Source organism: Colobus angolensis, unplaced genomic scaffold, assembly GCF_000951035.1.
Source record: "Colobus angolensis palliatus isolate OR3802 unplaced genomic scaffold, Cang.pa_1.0 Scaffold148, whole genome shotgun sequence".
Taxonomy (NCBI): Eukaryota; Metazoa; Chordata; class Mammalia; order Primates; family Cercopithecidae; genus Colobus; species Colobus angolensis.
In genome coordinates, this window is record NW_012114577.1 from 3,389,795 (window position 1) to 3,413,619 (window position 23,825).

The 23,825-nt window shown below is 43.8% G+C and overlaps 2 protein-coding genes across 9 annotated transcripts in view; one reads left to right on the forward strand and one right to left on the reverse strand.

Moving 5' to 3' along the window:
* Positions 1 to 2,469, reverse strand: part of ARID4B (AT rich interactive domain 4B (RBP1-like)) — a 165,344-nt gene extending 162,875 nt beyond the window's left edge. The window contains exons 1-2 of the mRNA XM_011935756.1: positions 2,001 to 2,469; positions 1,145 to 1,199 (exon numbers count right to left, since the gene is read on the reverse strand). Coding sequence (XP_011791146.1) covers positions 1,145 to 1,150 — 6 coding nt within the window. The 5' untranslated portion in view covers positions 1,151 to 1,199; positions 2,001 to 2,469. The remainder of the gene's footprint in view (positions 1 to 1,144; positions 1,200 to 2,000) is intronic.
* On the forward strand, positions 1,569 to 18,214 carry GGPS1 (geranylgeranyl diphosphate synthase 1). Of its 8 annotated transcripts, XM_011935725.1 has the most exons (5): positions 2,795 to 3,006; positions 3,344 to 4,220; positions 9,461 to 9,553; positions 16,847 to 16,917; positions 17,147 to 18,214. In XM_011935725.1, the coding sequence occupies exons 3-5, from the start codon at positions 9,484 to 9,486 to the stop codon at positions 17,906 to 17,908; spliced, it is 903 nt and encodes a 300-aa protein (XP_011791115.1). In that variant the 5' UTR covers positions 2,795 to 3,006; positions 3,344 to 4,220; positions 9,461 to 9,483; the 3' UTR covers positions 17,909 to 18,214. The 8 variants fall into 8 exon arrangements, with proteins under 8 accessions (XP_011791116.1, XP_011791111.1, XP_011791113.1 ...); XM_011935726.1 differs by lacking the exons at positions 2,795 to 3,006; positions 3,344 to 4,220 and adding an exon at positions 1,569 to 1,728; XM_011935721.1 differs by lacking the exon at positions 3,344 to 4,220 and having other exon boundaries at positions 2,770 to 3,006.
* The last annotated feature ends 5,611 nt before the right edge of the window (positions 18,215 to 23,825 follow it).

Here is a 23,825-nt window from a genome sequence, read left to right on the forward strand (position 1 = left end):
GCATCCCAAACTCAAAGAGATAACCTTAAAAAAATTAGACTAAACTTAATTACTCTGTATAGTAGACCAAAATTTAAGTAGCCACAGCTTTTACCTTCTGCAACCACAGGTATTGCAAATTTTAATTTGGATGCAGTACTGTCAAAGTCGTCTTGATTCTGAGGACAAGTGAAATTTTTTTTAATAGTTCAAAGGAACTGTCAAAAGTAGACAACGTTGATATTCTAACATGCTATCTGTTGCATTTCTACACTTGTGAACATTCTACCCTTTTCAAGCACTTCTGAATTTGTAATGGATGAAAAAATACAAGCTAGTGTCTAAGTTCCACCAGTTGAATCTGGACTTTTCAAAAATCTAAGGTTTTATTCCAGCATGTGTTTAAAAAAAAAAAGACAGTATTCATATACATATTCTCTCAAGTGGCAAAAAAAACTGTACTTTTATGGTTATCATTTCTTCCAACAATTAAGCAAATTTTTTGACCCTATTCTCCACTCAGTTAATATGTTTACGTCTAAGAGGAACCTGGCCATCAGTTTTCCACACATCATAATGCAACAGAACCTCTGACTTATCTGCAGACCAACCAAATCAATAAAGAAAAATAAACCACATAACCCCAAGTGCCTGGAAATACAAGAAACAATTGGTATCTCTGAATTGTGTAAAGATCACCAAAATTATCTTTTTAAATCTTTCAATTAAATTATGTTTGTGACGAGTCAAAGAGTTTTCTGCTAAAATTTTATAGTACTGTTCACACAATAAATAAGATTTTCTTTCATCAGTGTAACTGATAGAACCACAATACAGTTCAGTTTCCAGGGTCAGATTACCTGACCTGCTTTTTATTTTACCTTTTAAAACACTTTAATTCATGCCGTTATTCCTCTCATTCCCTACGAAAAGAGGGGTTCAATATGGGAGAATCACCTTCAGTTGAGATACCCCGTAACTGCCTCCAACTCCACAGCAAAGCCCGCCAGCTGACCCCGGTCTCTCTGGGGAGGGGCTCGGTCACCAAGCCACCAAACACACCTTCCTCTGCAAAACTCGGAAGCCCCACACGACGACCTCGTCCAAACCCCCTACTTCCTGAATTCGATAACCCCAGAGATTCGTATTCTGCAGGCAATCTTACCTTCATGATGACTGTGGGACCGAGATATTCTCTAAAACACCAGGTTCACCTGCACCTGGAGGGGAAACAAAAGACACCCAGTTAACACCACAGGCACCCCTCTGCACTGGCGGAGGCGGAGGGAAGGAACCGAGCGACGCCCGAACCCCGAAGAAAGAGCCGCACCAGGCGCCAGCCCCCGAACCATCACACGCCGACTCGGGGCTCCCTCTGGCCCCGCCATCCCCGCAAACCCAGCCACCTACACAGCTCGGCAGCTTCCCGTCCCCATTGTCGAGACCCGACGGAGTTTCCCGTCTACGACAATGACGCCATTTCTGTCAGAGAAGAAACTCACAACAAGCCCGGCGTCCGGCGTGGGGCCGGCCGCTCTCCCCGCGGGCCTCAGAGCCCGGCCGAGAGAGTCCGCGCCCCCATGCGCCGCGTCCGAGGTGGAGGCCGGCCGGGGGCCACCGAGGGCCCAGGAGGGCCTGTGGGCCGCGGGCTGGACCGGCCCGCCGCAGAGCCCCTGCCCACGTCCCGTTCCGGGCGCAGACCCCACAAGTGGGAGCGGGATCAACATCTGGCCCCGCCGCGGGGACAACGTGAGGGCCGAGGGCCCCGGAGGCGGAACGGCCCCCACCCTGCCCGGGCCCCCGACCGCGGCCGCTAAACCGCTGAGTGTGCGGCCGCCCAGCCAGGGGGCGGCTCGGACACAGCGACTGCGGGGGGGGTGGGAGCTCCCGGAAGGCCGAGGCCCCGAATTCGGGCGCCGCAGGGACCATCACCGCGATCTTCCTCTGCTCCTCGGTCGGGCCCAGCGACTCCCAAAAGAACCCCCTTAGGAGACCACGAAAGCCCCAGAAAATGGCCCTACCTTCCTTGGAGGCGAGATCTGACCCTGGCACGTCCAGAGTTCCCTCTCTCCTCCTCCCCCCCAAAACCAGTAGGCCTGGGGGAGAGATGGGGAAGAAGGGCGGCGGGTCCAGCGGCTGCTGAAGCAGAGGCTCCGGCTCCTCCTCCTCCCGCGGCGGCGACTGGTACCTTTGTTTGGCGGCCGCTCGGGCTCCCTGGTTGGGGGGAGGGGGACGACGAAAAATCCCTCCCGGACTGGAGGTCCGGGCCCCCAAACGCGCTGCCCTCCAGAGGACGGCGGCGATGGACCCTCTGCAGCTCCCTCCGGGCAAAGGTCCAGGCGCTGGCCGTGGCGGCGGCAGGCTGAAGCTCAAGACTCTCCCTCCGCTCCGGCGACCGAGCTCCTCACTCCGGACTCGACTGACGGGCAAACATCGCTTTCCCCCCACCCCGACTCTAGGTCCCCCCCCTTCCTTTCTCCCCTCCCCTAGATTTTTCCCCCCTCCCCTACCTCTTTCCCGGATGGCCTCTTAGACGACCTTGGATTGGTTAAAATTCTTTAGAACCCGCCTATACACTGTTCCTATTGGTCGCTGGATACAAACAACGACGCCATTTTCCCACCAGTTCTATGGAAACAGAGAGTTACGCCTCAAGGCTTCCTGGGAAATGAAGTCCAGCCTCTGGAACCAACGCGCAAATACTCGTCCGCGAGAACTGCAAGGCCCACGATGCCCTGCGCCAGCGTGGACCGGAGAGGGGGAGGGTGGAAAGGGGCGGGGCAATAAAGCAGTAGGGAGGCGGCAACGACGCCTGCGCAGTGTGACCGGGATGGCGCATTTTCTTGCACCGAGTAATGCGGTGTCGCTGGCGGCTGAGGAGGGCGGAGAGTTGTGTGGTGAAGTAGTGGGAGGGATTCATGTAGGCATAGGGAAGAGCCTAAGTCCACATTATAAAATAGGAAGTTAATGCGGGGTACAGCTACTCCCGGACCAGCGGCGTTAAAGTCGTGATATCATCGTTGAACTGTGAGCAGCAGTGGCGGCGGCTTGGGGGGAACCCGGATGGGAAGGAGGGCGGGGGAGGCTGGGAGGCGGGGCAGAGAGGAAAGAAAGAAAGGAGAGTGAGGACCCGGATGCTGAACCGGATTGTGTATGAATTTTCCATCCCCTAGCTTTAAGCGGGGAGGAGGAGGAAGGGTTGGCCAAGTGCGGCGGAAGGGAGCATCTGAGCGAGGAGGAAGCAGAAACCTCACCGTTTCTCTCCCTCCGGACTCTGTGCTAGCACTGTAGACGTTTGCAGTTCTCTGCCCAGCCGCTGTGGAAAATCGGCCTCGAAGTGATAGAAATTCCCTGCTTATATCAGGCAGCTTCTTTCAGATCATCGTCTTTCTCCCGGAGTATGAATGGAAAGATTCAGTGTGCGCTTCACATTTGTATGTCTCTGTTTAGCCATTCTCAAACCAGGCCCTTCCCTTTGAAAAGATAAGTCGTTTGCATGGGATGTTCGCTTTTTAGACGCAAGGTTGTGTGCCCTGGTTTCATTGTCCAACGCGTTAGAAGGCGCTTTCTTTTTTTCATGGCTGCTGAGCGCCGACCACTGGGGTGGCCTCTGCCTTCGTAGACCTGCGCCTGGCGAGACGGACAGATGCTGAACAAAACAATGTGAAATTACCGCAGTGGCAGTGCCCCAGAGGAGAGTTCCGCGGTGATAGGAGAATGTGAGGGAATTTGGCTTATTTAGGGAGGGAAAGGAAGGGCTTCTGAGCAAGTGAGGATCGAGCTGAGAGCTGAAGGGCTAACAGGAGTTAACTAAGGAAAGAGAAAAGGAAAGGACATTCCAGACAAAAAGACTAACTTGTCTGAAAGCCCTGTGGCGAAAGGGAGCTTTTCCAGTATGAAGAACTGAGCCTGGAGAGATGGGATGAGGGGGAGTGTGGAACCTTATAGACTTTGTGAAGGAGTTTTGTTTTAGTCCTAATAGCAATGGGTATCTTCCAAGGAATCTCAGAAGGGAGAGATGACTCCGATTGGAATGTCACCCTGGCTGAAGAGTAGAGGAAGCGAAAAAAAGAAGAGTTAAAGAGGCAAATGCAGGGAGCCCGACGAGGAGGCTATTGCCGTAGTAGTTCACATGGTGACAGGAATGGAGCGTTTGTGGTAATAATTATGGATTCACCCTTTGAACAAATTTCTGGCAGCTTTTTAGTTTTGAAAATGAGAAGTTTCAGACTCTCACTGAGGTATTCTGTAGTTTATTCACTCTAAAAGGAAACTAGTAGAGTTCATGTAACACACACTAATGCCTCCTTACATTTAAGTTTAGTACGTGATAGCTGAAATTTCCAGCTGTGATAAATTGGGAAATCCTTTGATTTAAAACAAAGGCGAGTGAGAGTATGTCCCGCAGTGTGTAGAATCCTTTAGGATTAAGAAGACACAAGGCAAGTTGGTTGTTGTTACCTAGAAAAATTGAGGTTCTTATGTTTTCTTATGAAAATACTTGTATGTAAACATCCTCTGGGAAAGGAAATTGACTTGTTAAGTGAGTGTTCTTAAACATCTCTAAGTGAGCAAAGGAAATAATTTTTTTTTTTAAAGCATGACTAGTGTTTTAAGTTGAAAAATAACATCAACCACAAAGCTCTCTACAAATTGAAACAAAGATTAGCTCTGATTTCTAGGCAACAGGGTACACCTGCTAGAGATCCTGACACAAAAGGGAATTCTGAAACTGTATCTCATTGATTTTTAAGTTCAGTCAAATGTGTTTTGGAGGCTGTGAGAAAATATACAAACGTGATTCTTGCTCCCAACCTGTAGTTGAGAAAAGATAGGTACTGACATATAAATAGAGAAATATATGAGATGCTTTTTAAATTCTACCTTTAATGATGTTCGATAATAATCTTTTATCTAAGCCATTATTCTTCCTGTTTTGCATCTTCTTTTTTTTTCAATCCCTGATAATAAGGTATAGATAATAGGTTACCTAATAAGGATTTACCTAATATTGTACTTCAATCCCTGATAATAAGGTAACGGGTCAGAGATCAAATAGTATAGGTAATAGGTTACTTTAATAAGTATTTGCCTAATATTACCAATAGGTATATTGATTATTTCACTTATTTGATTCTTTATGAGCCTCTTTTTCCTTGTGACGTCTTTGGTATTAATTGCTAGTCAAGGTGGATGTAGAAATTTCCCATATGGGATGTTTCTCTTTGAAATGTTTCTCTTGTTAAAATGATTTCTTTTCTTGGAGTGCTGATTTTTTTATGATTGTTTGATATAGATGAGAACAGACTACAAAAAAATATGCCTTTCAATCCTGAAGAGTAACCTGAACTATACACTAGTTTTGGGCTTTAATTTTCATTTGTAATCTGCCTTCAATAAAGAGTTAAGCTAGTGGAATTTATGTCTTAGCTTATAACACAAACATGAATATTTGCTTGGCATTGAAAGGTAAAGATATTCGATAGCTGGAGATCTTAATCTGAGGTGCATGTAAACGATTCAGGGACTACATGATCTCTGTAAGGAGAAGTTATATGTTGTAAGTCTGTGGCAGTGCATACATTTGTGTTGGAGCGTATTAACACATACACAAGCTTTTTTTTTTTTTTAGAAGATTCGTAGCTTTCATCATATTCTCAAAAGGTTTATGTGATCCATGAGATGGTTTACAGTATGGGGAAGCATCAAAGCACTTGCATAGTTGATGGTTATATGTGTGTGTTATTATTCCAGCCATCCATTATCATGTGCCTACCAACTGCCTAACAGTGCATACATATGTAGAAGTTTTATTCTTTTCTCTTGTTGCCATATTATAAGTCTCATTTCACAGCAGAAAAACATCTACATTACAGAGACAATGTGGTTCAAACCATTTTACCCTTGTATTCATTGACTGCTGCAAAACAGGAACATTAAATACCCGATAGTCACTAAATTGGGTAGTCTCAGCACTTTTACACTCATAATTGTGCTGGAAAAGTGGAATGCTAGCACTAATAATTAGATTTTGGTTTGGGGTTTTTTTATTTGTTTATTTTTACTTGTATAAATGTATGGGGTACAAGTGTAGTTTTATCACATGCACAGATTGCATAGTAGTGAAGTCAGGACTTTTAGGGTGTCCATCACCCACATAATCACATTGTACCCATTAAGTAATCTTTCATCATCCACCTCCTTCCCACCTTATCACCCTTTGGAATCTCCATTGTCTATCATTCCACGCTCCATGTCCATGTATACACATTATTTAGCTCCCATTTATAATTAAGATGTACTATTTGTCTTTCTATGTCTGACTTGTTACACTTAAGGTAAGGGCTGTCCATCCATTTTGCTGCAAATCACGTGATTTCATTTTGTTTTAATGGCTGAATAACAATTCATTGTGTATATACTACATTTTCTTTATTCAGTCATCTACTGATGGACACTTAGGTTGATTTTACTATTATGAATAGTCTGTAATAAACACACAAGTGCAAGATTTTGGAAATTTTACTTTTGTGGCATGTTGTCGGTATTTACTGAGGATCTTTGGATTTGCTTGGCTACATGTATATACATCAGTGTGTTTATTAACTAAAATATGTGCAAAAGTCTTGTCTTTGGTGGATTAATTTATAGTATAAATCCACAAAAGTCAGATTCTGCTCCTAAATATATTTTACATTTTAAATTTTAGTGCCAGCAAGAAGTTATAGTACTAGAATCACCTTACGCCTGAGAGTGTCAGTGATGCGATCATAGTATCAGGTGACTGGGCTATAAAAGATGACTTTTGTTACTTAACATTATGAAGTTACTAGGGCAGATTTAGAAATCGAGGAACACTGGTGAAACCCCGTCTCTACTAAAATAGAAAAATTAGCTGGGCGTGGTGGTGGGCACCTGTAGTCGCAGATACTCAGGAGGCTGAGTCAGGAGAACTGCTTGAACCCAGGAGGCAGAGGTTGCAATGAGCCGAGATCGTGCCTCTGCACTTCAGCCTGGGCAACAGAGCGAGACCTTGTCTCAAAAAATAAAAATAAAAAAGCAACAAACACATCCTCACTGTTATAATAAATAACAGTAGCCCACACCCCCTTAGTTGTGGTGTGGTGTGGTACCATGTAAGCAACCTATTTCCAGTTCCCCTAACATTCTCAAGCAGCTGTATCAGAATCATACAAGATGTGTATTTAAATTGAAGATTTATAAGTCTCTGGCCCAGACTTAGAAAAAAAGGATCAGGCCGGGCATGGTGGCTCATGCCTGTAATCCCAACACTTTGGGAGGCTGAGGCAGGTGGATTATCTGAGGTCAGGAGTTTTGAGACCAGCCTGGCCAGCATAGTGAAACCCCATCTCTACTAAAAATTCAAAAAATTTAGCTGAGCATGGTGGCGGGAACCTGTAATCCCTGCTATTCGGGAGGCTGAGGCAGGAAAATCACTTGAGCCCAGGAGGGGGAGGTTGCAGTGAGCCGAGATCGCACCACTGCACTCCAGCCTGGGCAACAAGAGCGAAACTCTGTCTCAAAGAAAAAAGAACTTTGAACAATCAGAGTAACACAAAGTACATGAACTCAACTTCATTTTCTTCCTTCAAAAAAAGTGACCCTCACTTAAGCAAATATATTCTTGTGCTTTATCTTCTGGCATACTGAGATAACTTTCTAAAGTGGCTTCCAATTCCAAAAACCAATGATGTGCAACTCATTGAACAGCCCTAACCACAAACTGCCATTAGATGCCATATTACATTTAGCCTTTTTGTTGTATCTGCCGTGAAGCCAGAAAAGTTGGTTAGAAGCATGCTCAGGATTCTAAAGACTAAATCATAGTCCCAAGAAGCAGAAGAAAGAGGATAAAAGTAATAAACTTCCCAAAATGTGCCAAAGATGCTAGAGCAGTTAGAAAAAGATTCCTAATACAAGGACAAGTAATAATAGAAACAGATACAAAGAAATAAAGCAGAGATTCAGCAGTACAGGGAGACCCTAGGAAGACCGTGAATGTTATTGTAGGAAATACTGAAATAAGGCAGATTTCAGTATAAAGGGGAATATGTTTAATAAATATGATTGCATTTGAGTTAATGCATATCTTAAATCAGAAATCTCTGAAATTGATTGATTATAGGAGAATCCCTTTAAATTTTAAATACATAAAACATACTCATCTTAGTGCTCATTTAAAAAAGGATATGTGTACTAATTAGTGTAATCAGTTAAATGCAGAGGTGTCTTTCCAGTTCTTTGGAGTTGTTTTGACATTTGCCGTCAACAAATTAAGCCTTTTATGGTTGATTAAAATAGGAAAGGCTTAATATAAGTTACGTGACTAAGAAAACTTAAAAACCAAGAGAACACTTTGACCAATATAATCACTTGAATGAAGAATTTTCTAATTGAGAGAGTATTTACATACCACCCATTTAAAGTGTACATTTCAGCAGTTTTTAATGTATTCACAGGGCTGTGCAACCATCACCACAATTTAATTTTATAACATTTTGATCCCTGCAAAAAGAAACCCTGTACTCATTAGCAATTAGTCCCTATTCCTAACCACGAATCTGCTTTCTGTCTCTGTAGATTGGCTTATTCTGAACATTTCATATCAATGGAATCATACAATATGTAGTCTCTTGAGATTGGCTTCTTTCACTTAACATGTTTTCAAGGTTTCATAGATGTAGAATCTTCTTTTTTTGTTTTTTGAGACTGGAGTCTCACTCTTTCACCCAGGCTGGAGAGCAGTGGTGCGATCTCAGCTCACTGCAACCTCTGCCTGCTGGGTTCAAGCAATTCTGCCTCAGCCTCCCAAGTAGCTGAAACTACAGGCACTCACTACCATGCTTGGCTAATTTTTGTATTTTTAGTAGAGATGGTGTGAAGGCTGGTCTTAAACTCCTGACCTCGTGATCTACCCACTTCAGCTAATTTTTTGTATTTTTAGTAGAAACAAAATTTTGCCATGTTTCCCGGGCTGGCCTCGAACTCCTGGGCTTAAGCAATCCGCCCGCCTCAGCCTCCCAAGTGCTGGAATTATAGGCGTGAGCAACCGTGCGCGGCAACAGAAAATTCTTTTTAAACCAAACTGGGGCCGGGCGCAGTGGCTCAAGCCTGTAATCCCAGCACTTTGAGAGACCGAGACGGGCGGATCACGAGGTCAGGAGATCGAGACCATCCTGGCTAACACGGTGAAACCCCGTCTCTACTAAAAAATACAAAAAAAACTAGCCGGGCGTGTTAGCGGGCGCCTGTAGTCCCAGGTACTCTGGAGGCTGAGGCAGGAGAATGGCGCAAACCCGGGAGGCGGAGCTTGCAGTGAGCTGAGATCCGGCCACTGCACTCCAGCCTGGGTGACAGAGCGAGACTCCGTCTCAAAAAAAAAAAAGGAATACAAATTTCTTTGCAGTTTTATACTCAAAGATGATTAGTTTCATGTGATCTTTATGTTTCTTTTTGACAGATTGGCTTTGAAGTTTAAATCCAATGGAGAAGACTCAAGAAACAGTCCAAAGAATTCTTCTAGAACCGTATAAATACTTACTTCAGTTACCAGGTAATACTTCACTTCTAGTCCATAGAGGGTCATTTTCACACAGTAGTGGTCGTTCAAATGTTAGCAAATAGGAAAGGTTAGACTTGCTAGCTGTTGAGATTTTGTATTTAAGGTGATGTATCTGAGAAAAATGATAAATAGAACAATGATAAATAGAACGTTCTAATTTTTCATTATTAAACGGTAATTTTTGCCAGGTGAAGTGATATACACCTGTTGTCCCACCTACTTGGGAGGCTGAGACAGGAGGATGGCTTGAGCCCAGGAGTTTAAGGCTGTAGTGCACAATGATCACACCTGTGAATAGCCACTGCACTCCAGCTTGGGCAACATAGTGAGACCCCGTCTCTTAAAAAGAAACGTAATTTTTGAAGGCACCCTTTAAAACATATCCAATGATTTAACATACCTTAAAAAATAAAAATATTTAAAACATTTTGGTATCTCATTGGAGGTTGTATTCTTTATGAATATTACGCATTCAAATTCCCCACTGTTTGGATATTAGGGGAAGTTACGCAGATTTGTTTAACAATAGAACACTTTATTTACCATCCATGTTCAAGTTTACCTTCTATGTCTTTGTTTTCCAGTGTCTCACACATGCACTGCATTTCGTATACTACTAGTTCCTTTGACAGCCAAATAATAATGTATCTAAAATCACAGTATTTGGAAGCATAGCCCACTTTATTCCTGTATAAAGGCATGCCACCTGCACATGGCTTCCTACCTCACGTGTACATGTGTGTGTTTTTTTTTTTTTTGAGACAGAGTCTCACTCTGTCACCCGGGCTGGAGTGCAGTGGCGTGATCTCAGCTCACTGCAAGCTCCGCCTCCCGGGTTCATGCCATTCTCGTGTCTCAGCCTCCAGAGTAGCTGGGACTACAGGTGCCCGCCACCACGCCTGGCTAATTTTTTGTATTTTTAGTAGAGACGGAGTCTCACTGTGGTCTCGATCTCCTGACCTCGTGATCCACCCGTCTCGGCCTCCCAAAGTGCTGGGATTACAGGCGTGAGCCACCGCGCCCGGCCAATTTTTTTTTTTTTTTTTTTGAGACAGAGTCTTACTCTATCCCCCAGGCTGGAATGCAGTGGCACCATCCCGGCTCACTGCAAGCTCCGCCTCCCGGGTTCACGCCATTCTCCTGCCTCAGCCTCCTGAGTAGCTGGGACTACAGGCGCCCGCCACCATGCCCGGCTAATTTTTGTATTTTTAGTAGAGACAGGGTTTCACCATGTTGGCCAGGCTGGTCTCGAACTCCTGACCTCAAGTGATCTGCCCACCTCGGCCTCCCAAAGTGCTGGGATTACAGGCGTGAGCCACCGCGCCCAGCCAACGCTAGCTCCCACTTTTTTTTTTTTTTTGGAGACAAGAGTCTTACTCTATCCCCCAGGCTGGAATGCAGTGGCACCATCCCGGCTCACTGCAAGCTCCGCCTCCCGGGTTCATGCCATTCTCGTGTCTCAGCCTCCAGAGTAGCTGGGACTACAGGTGCCCGCCACCACGCCTGGCTAATTTTTTGTATTTTTAGTAGAGACGGAGTCTCACTGTGGTCTCGATCTCCTGACCTCGTGATCCACCCGTCTCGGCCTCCCAAAGTGCTGGGATTACAGGCGTGAGCCACCGCGCCCGGCCCACATGTGTGTTTTTGTTTTATTTTGCTTCTTTAAAAACTTGTCTGGAGGCTGGGCGTGGTGGCTCACACCTGTAAACCCAGCACTTTGTGAGGCCAAGGCAGGCGGATCATGAGGTCAAGAGATTGAGACCAGCCTGGCCAACATGGTAAAACCCTGTCTCTGCTAAAAATACAAAAATTAGCTGGGCATGGTGGCTCATACCTGTAGTCCCAGCTACTCAGGAGGCTGAGGCAGGATAATAGCTTGAACCTGGGAGGCAGAGGTTTCTGTGAGCCGTGATTATACCACTGCACTCCAGCCTGGCAACAGAATGAGACTCCAACTCAAAAAAAACCTTGTCTGTAAATGATGATAAGCAAAAACTCATGAATATAATAAACAGGGGTTCTTGTAATAAAAAATCATTTATAAACCAATTACTTAGAGCTTAGACTATTCTTTCTCATAGAAATAATACAGGTCAGTTGTGGTGGCCCACACCTGTATTCCCAGCACTTTGGGAGACCAAGGCAGGATTGCTTGAGGCCAAAAGTTGGAGACCACCTTGGGCAACATAACAAGTCCCCCTCTCTGTTTTAAACACTTTTTTAAAAAGAAGAAATAATGTAAAAGTTGGTAAATTATTTGACAAGCATAAAAACCTATTTAGCCCATACTGTGACTAAACTCTAATGATGCTCTCAATTCAGTCTCAATAGACACTTTTTAATGTCTGTGCTAAAGTATACACCTTTCTTTACGAGCACACCTCTATGGTAATGTGTGCATTTCTGTTCTTCATGAGCCTGGGAAGGATAAAAGCCAAAAGAATGCTAACTGCTGTGCTACACCTTGGAAACCATAATTAGTGTCATTTTTGTTTTGGCAGACCCTAATAGAGACTCGCCTGCTAATGCCAATGCATCAGAAGAATGAGGGAATGATAGAAATGGAGAATTCAAAGGGAAGGTTGCCCACTGTTTTAAGAAAAAGCCCAAGAGACTGCTTTTGAGTGACATGTATCCAGCAGTTAGTAACTTATTTCAGTATCTCCCAGTGAGAAACATGGCACAATTTCACTTTCACTCTGCCCAGCTCTTATTGCCAGATGTCCTTTAGAACACTTTCACAAACACTCACTGAACTGGGCTGGCATTCATAGCAAGCCAGTTATCAGTGCTGACAAAAGTCTAACAGGCATCTCTCAAATGTCTCTTACTCTACTACTTACAAAGCAAAGACTGCCTACAGTTACGTTTTAACCATAATGCTTACTTACGCAGTGACCACCTTCTATGACTTTTCTTTTTTTTTAATTCTCATTACCTGGAAATAATGCTTTAAGCCATTAGATAACATACTTAAAATTATCATTAGGTACCTCACCTTCTTATTCAAATACATTCTTGATCCATGTTGGAATATAACCTCAAAAGATACTTCTAAAGAAATGTGACATTGCACTATGCACATAACACACTTTTTTTTTTATAGAGAGCTTCAGAGTTATTAAAGTAACTTAGAGGTGTGCCAGGTCATTTACACTGTTGTAGTATTACTCTTGCTAGTAAATAATAATCATAATATCAGAATTTTCTGAAGTCAACCTGACCAAGATGGTAAAACCCTGTCTCTTCTAAAAGTATAAATATCAGCCAAGTATGGTAGCGCATGCCTGTAGTCCCAGCTGAGACATGGGAATCACGTGAGCCTAGGAGCCAGAGGTTGCAGTGAGCGGAGATCACACCACTGCCTGGGCAACAGAGTGAGACCCTGTCTCAAAAAAGAAAGAAAAAAAGGATTTCCTGAAAGTAGTAAAGAAAATGATTTTTATTTTTAAATTTCTCATACTTGCTATCATCTTATGTTTATGTTTATTTGCCTTAGTGTGGGGCCCTAGATGAGGTAAAGGGTGGGATTAGGGAGAGATGAAGCTGGCAGTAGAGGAAGAAGGGCTTCAAAAAGAGAGACAGTAATGTTTAGATCTTAAAGAGGAAGCAGTAATCTTTTAATTTTGAGAGATCTCTGTGATTAGCCTCAGTGTTAGAAATTATTTCAGAACTTAGCCAGGCGCAGTGGCTCACGCCTGTACTCCCAGCACTTTGGGAGACCAAAGTGGGCAGATGGCTTAAGCTCAGGAGTTCGAGACCAGCCTGGACAACATGGCAAAACCCTGTCTCTACTAAAAATACAAAAAATTAGCCAGGCATGTGACACGCCCTTGTACTCCCAGCTTACCTGGGGGACTGAAGTGGGATGATCACTGGAGCCTGGGAGGTCGAGGCTGCAGTAAGCCAAGATCACGCCACTGCACCCCAGCCTAGGTAATACAGGGAGACCCCGTCTCAAAAAAAAAAAAAGCGGAGGGGAACTTAAAAGTATCAGGCTAGGCCGGGCGCGGTGGCTCAAGCCCGTAATCCCAGCACTTTGGGAGGCCAAGACGGGCAGATCACAAGGTCAGGAGATGGAGACCATCCTGGCTAACACGGTGAAACCCCGTCTCTACTAAAAAATACAAAAAACTAGCCAGGCGAGGTGGCGGGCGCTTATAATCCCAGCTATTCGGGAGGCTGAGGCAGGAGAATGGCGTGAACGCGGGAGGCAGAGCTTGCAGTGAGCTGAGATCCGGCCTCTGCACTCCAACCTGGGCGACAGAGTGAGACTCTGTCTCAAAAAAAAAAAAAAAAAAAAAAATCAGGCTAAACATTAGCATGTCATCAGAGGGGAAAAAAATATTAAAACTGTAGTACCTCAAAACTAAGCCATATATTGTACTGTTTTTTATATAATATTCAAAAATAAAATGAAATTCCACATTGAGACTCTGTTGTTCATCTTCAGGAAAATGTGTTTAAGTGATACAAGCCAGGTGCAGTGGTTCACACTTACTATCCCAGCACTTTGGAGGCCAAGTGAGACAGATTGCTTTTGAGCCCAGGGGCTTGAGACCAGCCTGGGCAACAGGGTGAAACCCTGCCTCTACAAAAAATAAATAAATAAAAATAAAATTACTCAGGCATGATGGCTTGTTCTTGTAGATCCAGCTACTCGCGGGGCTCCAGCCTAGGAGGTCAAGGCTGCAGTGAGCCGTGATTGTGCCACCGCACTCCAGCCTGGGTGACAGAGCGAGACCCTATCTCAAAAATAATAATAATAGGCTAGGTACAGTGGCTCACACCTGTAATCTCAGCACTACGAGAGGCCGAGGCAGGTGGATGACTTCAGGTCAGGAGTTCAAGACCAGCCTGGCCAACATGGTGAAACCCCATTTCTATTAAAAATACAAAAAAATTGGCCGGCCGCGGTAGCTCATGCCTGTAATCCCTACACTTTGGGAGGCCGAGGTGGGTGGATCACCTGAGGTCAGGAATTAAAGACCAGCCTGGCCAACATGATGAAACCCTGTCTCTACTAAAAATATAAAAAATTAGCTGGACTTGGTAGCACACGCCTGTAATCCCAGCTACTTGGGAGGCTGAGGCAGGAGAATCGTTTGAACCTGGGAGGCGGAAGTTGCAGTGAGCCAAGATCACGACACGCTCCCCAGCCTGGGCAACAGGAGCAAAACTCCGTCTCAAAAAAAAATACAAAAAATTAGTTAGGTGTAGTGGCACACACCTATAATCTCAGCTACTTGGGAGGCTGAGACAGGAGAATCCCTTGAACCCGGGAGGCGAAGGTTGCGGTGAGCCCAAGATCATGCCATTGCTTTCCAGCCTGGGTGACAGATCAAGAATTGCCTCAAAAAGAAAAAAAAACTGTAATCCCAGCATTTTGGGAGGCCAAGGCGGGTGAATTACCTGAGGTCAGGAGTTCAACACCAACCTGGCCAACATAGTGAAACCCTGTCTCTACTAAAAATACAAAAATTAGCTGAGCGTGGGGGCGGGTGCCTGTAATCCCAGCTACTTGGGAGGCTGAGGCAGGAGAATCACTTGAACCCAGGAGGTGGAGGTTTCAGTGAACTGAGATCGCACCATTGCACTCTAGCCTGGGTGATGAGCGAAATTCCATCTCCAAAAAAAAAAGAAAACAGTGTTTTAGTTTTAACTTTTTATGTAACCATTTTCCTGAAACCTAATCTAAAATTAGGATGTTATTACCATGCATTCATTTAACAGAAAATTTATAGAACATTTTTACTAAGTGAACTGGCCATGGTTTTTATCTATCATTCCTTTATATATGCTACAATGACTTCTAGTGGTAACTTCTATCCAAAGACTTGTCTTAAATTAGCCAGGCATGGTGGCACATGCCTGTAATCCCAGCTACTCGGGAGGCTGAGGCAGAAGAATAGCTTGATCTCGGGAGGCGGAGGTTGCAGTCAGCCGAGATCACGCCTCTGCCATCCAGCCTGGACAACAGAATGAGACTCCATCTCAAAAAACACAAAAGACCTATCTTGAGCTTTCTGTGTAAAAAAAAGATGATACTGCTAGGCGAGGTAACTCACGTCTGTAATTTCAGCAATTTGGGAGGCTGTGGCGGCCGGATCACTTGAGCCCAGGAGTTTGAGACCAGTCTGGGCAACATGGGAAAACACTGTCTCTACAAAAACAAAAATTAACCGGGCATGGTGGCTTGCACCTATAGTGCCAGCTACTCAGGATGCTGAGCTGGAAGGATCACTTGAGCCCAGGAGGTGGAGGCTGCAGTGAGCTGTGAACATACCACTGCACTCCAGCCTGGGTGACAGAGTGAGACCCTGTCTCAAAAAAAAAAAGGAAGAAAGAAAGAAGATACTGAAAAATGAAGGCCCCTAGTCAAAATAATGAGATTAGCTTTTGACTAAACTCAGGATTTTAAAAGGGAATACTTCAGTGTGTGATAATCTCATTTTTGAAAGGAAAGAAGCAGGGCTTCCACATCTCTAAAGCCTTAACTTAAAGGAGAAATAGATATTTCAAGAGGTAATTTTATGAAGTAATTAAATAGTAAAATATATTTTATTTGCAATGTCTATAGTTATGTAAAATAGGCAGTGCCAATTAGCTGACACTAAATAGCTTCTTGGCCTGGTGCAGTGGCTCACACCTGTAATCCAAACACTTTGGGAGGCCAAGGCAGGTGGATCGCTTGGGCTCAGGAGTTCAAGACCAGCCTGGGCAATGTATCAAAACCGCCTTTCTACAAAACATACAAAAATTAGCCAGGCATGGTGGTGTGTGCCTGTAGTCCCAGACACTCAGGAGGCGGAGGCATGAGAATCATGGGAACCCAGGAGGTGGAGTTTGCAGTGAGCCATGATCATGCCACTGCACTCCAGCCTGAGCAACAGAGCAAGACTGTGTCTCAAATAATTAATTAATAAACAAGCTTCCTTTTCATAAAAAGGAATAAATTAAGTCATAAGTCCTAAAAGCCCATCCTACTTTAAAATTGTTTATTCAAGTTCAGATGAAAAGAGTGGACTAGTAGGCCACTGAAGTGCTTTAGAGTCTCCCGTGCCTGCCCTAATTTTAGAAGGTTGTGCATTTTATGATCCGGATTTCAGAGCGATTGAGAATGGGATGTTGAACAGTACAAGGCAAGCTCTGCAGTAGGTAATGGATTGATGACGCTGGATTTAGCAAGTCTGAACAATTTAAAGGAAGTTTCTGAATGTGTTTTTTGTAGTTAAAATACGCAAAACACTCATCTTATTGTCACATTTTATTTTTAAATTGCAGGTAAACAAGTGAGAACCAAACTTTCACAGGCATTTAATCATTGGCTGAAAGTTCCAGAGGACAAGCTACAGGTATTAGGCAACTCTAATCTTGTTAATCCCCAAGAAATTAATAGCTGTCACATAAAAATATTCCTAGTTCTTGATTGAATTTAGTCCTCATGCAAGATATTTTATATTGAGGTTGCTAAATATTTATTGTGAAAATTAACACCTGAGACTTTCATAATCTGTTAATTAAACTGAGTATTTAAGTTTTGAATAGTTCAAATAAGTGAAATTTTCAATTCTTTTTTATTAGATTATTATTGAAGTGACAGAAATGTTGCATAATGCCAGTTTACTCATCGATGATATTGAAGACAACTCAAAACTCCGACGTGGCTTTCCAGTGGCCCACAGCATCTATGGAATCCCATCTGTCATCAATTCTGCAAATTACGTATATTTCCTTGGCTTGGAGAAAGTCTTAACCCTTGATCACCCAGATGCAGTGAAGCTTTTTACCCGCCAGCTTTTGGAACTCCATCAGGGACAAGGCCTAGATATTTACTGGAGGGATAATTACACTTGTCCCACTGAAGAAGAATATAAAGCTATGGTGCTGCAGAAAACAGGTGGACTGTTTGGATTAGCGGTAGGTCTCATGCAGTTGTTCTCTGATTACAAGGAAGATTTAAAACCACTACTTAATACACTTGGGCTCTTTTTCCAAATTAGGGATGATTATGCTAATCTGCACTCCAAAGAATATAGTGAAAACAAAAGTTTTTGTGAAGATCTAACAGAGGGAAAGTTCTCATTTCCTACTATTCATGCTATTTGGTCGAGGCCTGAAAGTACCCAGGTGCAGAATATCTTGCGCCAGAGAACAGAAAACATAGATATTAAAAAATACTGTGTACATTATCTTGAGGATGTAGGTTCTTTTGAATATACTCGTAATACTCTTAGAGAGCTTGAATCTAAAGCCTATAAACAGATTGATGCACGTGGTGGGAACCCTGAGCTGGTAGCCCTAATAGAGCACTTAAGTAAGATGTTCAAAGAAGAAAATGAATAATGTTAAGCCATTCTTGATTTAGTCAATTTTTTTGTCTTTTAGCCTTAACCGCCTTCTAAAAAATTTGTTATTCTCCAGAAACAGAATAAATAGGTGAGAGGGGTGATGCAAGTGAATTCGTTTTCATTTAGAAGCCCCTCTGTACAGATAATCAAAATTCAAAATTGAAAGAATCAAAAGAAGCCACAGTTACGTAGGTCTGATTTGAATGTCATAATTGCAGTGACAGGACATTACCACCAGCTCTACCCTACTATCATCAATGTTATGTTTATTCCATCAATAAAAAAGACTCGCTTCCAGGAATTTTTATCTGTACACTTTCTAACTGTACTATCTGGGCAGTTCCAAGTCAGATTCTTTTAGCTAGCTGGCCCAAAGACCACAAATCTGTTTTCTTTCTAAATGCTGCTGCAAAGAATATCTCACTGTCACCCCTGGAAACCCCCTCACTGAAGTCGTCTTTGAAAAGGCTGATACGATAAACAGTAAGCACTCCAGTCCTTTTTCTTACGTTTTCCTTTTTTCCTTCCTCTCCACCCCACAAGTTTTGCTTTTTTTTTTTTTTTTTTTGAGACAGAGTCTCGCCCTATCGCCCAGGCTGGAGTGCAGTGGCTGGATCTCAGCTCACTGCAAGCTCCGCCTCCTGGGTTTACACCATTCTCCTGCCTCAGCCTCCCAAGTAACTGGGACTACAGGCGCCCGCCACCTCGCCCGGCTAGTTTTTTGTATTTTTTTTTAGTAGAGATGGGGTTTCACCGTGTTAGCCAGGATGGTCTCGATCTGACCTCGTGATCTGCCTGTCTCGGCCCCCCAAAGTGCTGGGATTTCAGGCTTGAGCCACCGCACCCGGCCAAGTTTTGCTTTTTAACCAAAGTGTCTCTGCTTAATGAAATTCACACGCTAGTCTAAATTCTTTTTTTCTCCCTCGTAACATTTGTGTGCCCCAAACTGGTTAGTGTCTGGGTACAGCATTCCGTTTCCAGTTGGGAAGCGGAAAAAGTGTATGGGTTATTTTAGAAGAGAGCTTTTGAACCTTATTGTATTTCCTCATCATTGATAGTGACAATCTTAAAAGAGTTGTTTTCTTACCTCAAGTACAAAAGCATAGAAAAATGCCCTTTTATTTCCCGCCCACATCACCACCCCCCTTAAAGACAGTAGGTGCTTAAATGCAAAGTGAGTAGGCATCTTTAATCTTCCCGATTAAAGGAAAGAAAGTGTTAGCCTGAGAGGGCCTGACTGAAAAGTAACCAAAGGCTTAATATCAAGCACTAATTAGCTTTTTAGTGCCTTAACACTGACCTTGTTACCCGTTTCCTATAATTTCTAGACCCAAGCCACTGAAGTCATCTGTGGCCCAAGAGATAGGACAAAAAAAATGCTGATTTCAATATTTGATTAGTTGACATCCCAACATGAAGTTTAGGTTTCCCTTAGAAACATGTTTTGCTTGATTGGTTCTATAGCATATTACTTAGGATCTATTTACCATATACTTGTATGATAAATCCTCACCCAAGCGTTCAACCTAAATCTTTGAAAAGTTGGGTGCTGTCTTTAGTAACTTTTAAAATAGTTTAAATCTCCCATTTTAATAGTGATGAAGAAACCTGTTAAAATCATGACTGTTGATGTTATAGTATGGAAATTTGAACTTTATAAACCCATTCTTTAAAAAATATTTTTTAAAATCTAACACTGACTATAGAAACAAATTAAAATATCTACCTTTAAGTATAAAAATTGCTTAAGTAGATTTGTTCCTTGCCTATCAAATTAATTTTGGCCTGGTGTTCTTCATCATTCATTTGTCATTTTTATCTTGCCTTTGTCAATAACAGAAATGTTTGTCGTTGAATTGAGAATTTTTTTTTTTTTTTGAGATGGAGTTTCACTCTTGTTGCCCAGGCTGGAGTGCAATGGCGCAATCTCGGCTCACTGCAACCTCCACCTCCTGGGTTCAAGCCATTCTCCTACCTCAGCCTCCTAAGTAGCTGGGATTACAGATGCCTGCCACATTGCCTGGCTAATTTTTTTTTTTTTTTTAGAAGAGATGGGGTTTCACCATGTTGGCCAGGCTGGTGTCGAACTCCTGACCTCAGGTGATCCAGCCGCCTCAGCCTCCCAAAGTGCTGGGATTACAGGCATGAGCCGCCACGCCCAGCCAAATTGGGGACTTTTAGCAGTCATTTTACCTGTAGAATAATCAAAACTCTTCACTTGATCTGTGGTCATAGCTATTAACACAGAAAAGTGAATGCCAGTTATGTTGCCATAAACCACATTCTGAACTTGGCAAGATCTTAAAGCCATCAACCATTCTCTGTTCACTCTGTGAACTTCTTTCTACTTCACTTCCCTCTCTACCTCTCTATAGTCACTCACTTCAATGACACTTAAAGAGCATTCACTCTCAGATCACTTTTCTCCTTTCCTGGCCCGTTCGTATCTTGCCAACTCCCAGTCCTGGATAAATCCAAACATCCACCTTCTTTGCACATCCGTGTTGCTCAGTGCTGCTGGGGAACACTTTCAGAACTGCTATTGAAGCCATTATGAGTTTACATATTCCAACCTCTGCAACGCCTTTATTTTCCATCTAATCTTTCTTTCCTAGCGGAGATTTCTATTTTTTGTTTTGTTTTGAGACAGAATCTCTCTGGCAGGCTGGCATGCAGTGGCACAATCTCAGCTCACTGCAACCTCCGCCTCCTGGGCTCAGGCAATTCTCCTGCCTCAGCCTCCTGAGTAACTTGGATTACAGGCATGTGCCACCATGCTCAGCTAATTTTTGTATTTTTAGTAGAGACAGGGTTTCACCATGTTGGCCAGGCTTGTCTCAAACTCCTGACCTCAGGTGATCCACCCGCCTTTGCCTTCCAAAGTGCTGGGATTATAGACATGAGCCACCGCGCCCGGCTGCAGAAATGTCTTATTAAAGATCCCCTGCTGGCCGGGCACGGTGGCTCAAGCCTATAATCCCAGCACTTTGGGAGGCCGAGACGGGCGGATCACGAGGTCAGGAGTTCGAGACTATCCTGGCTAACACGGTGAAACCCCGTCTCTACTAAAAAATACAAAAACTAGCCGGGGGAGGTGGCGGGCGCCTGTAGTCCCAGCTACTCGGGAGGCTGAGGCAGGAGAATGGCGTAAACCCGGGAGGCGGAGCTTGCAGTGAGCTGAGATCCGGCCACTGCACTCCAGCCTGGGCGACAGAGCGAGACTCCGTCTCAAAAAAAAAAAAATAAATAAAGATCCCCTGCTTCTCTTCTTCCACTCTTCTCCCACTGAATACAAACTCTCCTAACTTTCCTTCCCTCTACTTTAGGTCTGTCTTTACATAGTCTGCTATTTTCAAGAAGAGTTTGACCTCCTACCCTAGGTTCTCATGTGCTTGAATTTCCTCCGATCTATTGAGGGCCTTGTCCTATTCCATCTTCCCTTTTAGGTGTCTCCCATCTAGATAATCTCAAGTTCTATCCATTGACTCTTTTTTAATCAGTGTACTGAGAGGAAGGACGTGGGCAAGGAAATAACATGAAGTATCTTACTGGCTACTAGATACTTTGTATGTTTTCTTCAAGCATTTACTGAGGAATGCCAGAGCCTTGAATACAGATAAAAGTACCTGGTTCTGCTGGGCACGGTAGCTCATGCCTGTAATCCCAGCATTTTGGGTAGACCACTTGAAGTCAGGAGTTTGAGACCGTCCTGACCAACATGGTGAAATCCCATCACTACTAAAAAAAAATACAACATTAGCCAGGCGTGGTGGCACACACCTGTATTCCCAGCTACTTGGAGGGCTGAGGCAGATTTGCTTGAACCCAGGAGGCATAGATTGCAATGATCCGAGATGGCACCATTGCACTCCAGCCTGGGCAACAAGAGCAAAACTCCGTCTCAAAAAAAAAAGAAAAAAAGTATCTGACTCTTCTGTACACGCTGCCTCTCGTTCTCAATGCACACTTAAATGCGTGTAAAGGTTTGAAAGGCACTGGTTAGGCCAGGCACGGTGGCTCACACCTGTAATCCCAGCACTTTGGGAGGCCAAGGCGGGCGGATCACGAGGTCAGGAGATCAAGACCATCCTGGGTGACACAGTGAAACCCCGTCTCTACTAAAACTACAAAATATTAGCCGGGCATGGTGGCAGGGGCCTGTAGTCCCAGCCACTCGGGAGGCTGAGGCAGAAGAATGGCATGAACCCAGGAGGCGGAGGTTGCAATGAGCTGACATCTCGCCACTGCGCTCCAGCCTGGGCGACAGAGAGAGACTCCGTCTCCAAAAAAAAAAAAAAGCAGTGATTTATTCTAATAACAGTGTCTTTTCTATAATCTCTATTCCATCTATATCACAATTATGCCATAGTGGCTGATAGTCACTATTTGAAATACAGTCCCAGCACTTTGGGAGACCGAGGTCAGAGGTTCAAGGACCAGCCTGGCCAGCATGGTGAAACCACATCACCACTAAAAATAGAAAAATTAGCCAGCTGTGGTGGCACACACCTGTAATCCCACTTGCGAGGCTATGGCAGGAGAATCACTTGAACCCGGGAGGTGGAGGTTGCAGTGAGCTGAGATCACGCCACTGCACTCCAGCCTGGCAATAGAGCAAGACTCGTCTCAAAAAAAAAAAACTACAGGAAAAGACTCATGATAATGGAACCTACAATAATGTGAATTTAAATATAATACAGTTGGCATTTGGCTCCCCAAACCCACATTTGGTTAACTGGAGACTCTAGTCATTTCATTAATCTTATAATAGTTATCTTACTGAATATTTGGACCTTACAGTGTTAACTATACTTTGTACTGGTTGGTAAAGAATAAGTGTAATAATATAAATTTCAATGTATATAGTTCAAGTTAATCATTAGAATGCTTCATGACCACCGATGAATGAGAGATATGTGGGTAACATCTGACTTGTCATACATATTCTTTATAAAGTATGCTTTAGGAGAATGACTAGTTTATTACTGAATTATATTTATCACTGTACATAAAGAAATATATACTCAAAGATCTCAGAGTTGCTATAATAAGTAATGGAAGATATTTGGACCTCAGTGGGTGAGGTAGTACTAATGGTAAGCTGTAAAAGTAGTTTGTAAATCTCACCAAAACTTGTCACTTAAGAAAAACTAAAATGAGGCCGGGCGCAGTAGCTCTTGACTGTAAGCACAGCACTTTGGGAGGCCGAGGCGGGCAGATCACAAGGTCAGGAGATTGAGACCTTCTGTATTTTAGCAGAGATGGTGAAACCCCGTCTCTGCTAAAAATACAAAAAATTAGCCGGGCGTGGTGGTGGGTGCCTGTAGTCGCGGCTACTCGGGAGGCTGAGGCAGGAGAATGGCATGAACCCGGGAGGCGGAGCTTGCAGTGAGCCAAGATCACGCCACTGCACTCCAGCCTGGGTGACAGAGTGAGACTCCATCTCAACAACAACAACAAAAAAAAACTAAAATGGGAATAGTTAAACATTTGTAGACTAAGAAGGTTTTCAAGAGATTAAGTATTTTTGTTTTATTTTTGAGATGGAGTTTTGCTCTGTCGCCCAGACTGGAGTGTAGTGGTGTGATCTCGGCTCACTGCAACCTCTGCCTCTTGGGTGCAAGCTATTCTCCTATCTCAACCTCCTGAGTAACTGGGAATACAGGTGCTCACCGCCACGTCCAGCTAATTTTTTGTATTTTTAGTAGAGACTGAGTTTCACCATGTTGGCCAGGTTGGTCTTGAACTCCTGACCTCAAGTGATCCACCGACCTTGGCCTCCCAAAGTGCTGAGATTAAAGGCATGAGCCACTGGGCCTGGCCAGGAGATTTAGCTTTAAATATTCTAACAGAGGCCGGGCGCGGTGGCTCAAGCCTGTAATCCCAGCACTTTGGGAGGCCGAGACGGGAGG

Excerpts from the sequence above, each read along its gene's own strand:
- GGPS1 (XM_011935726.1), top strand. The coding sequence starts at position 9,484 with ATGGAGAAGACTCAAGAAACAGTCCAAAGAATTCTTCTAGAACCGTAT. Across the intron at positions 9,554-16,846 it reads ATACTTACTTCAGTTACCAG|GTAAACAAGTGAGAACCAAA; the intron begins GTAATACTTCAC and ends TTTAAATTGCAG. Across the intron at positions 16,918-17,146 it reads TTCCAGAGGACAAGCTACAG|ATTATTATTGAAGTGACAGA; the intron begins GTATTAGGCAAC and ends CTTTTTTATTAG.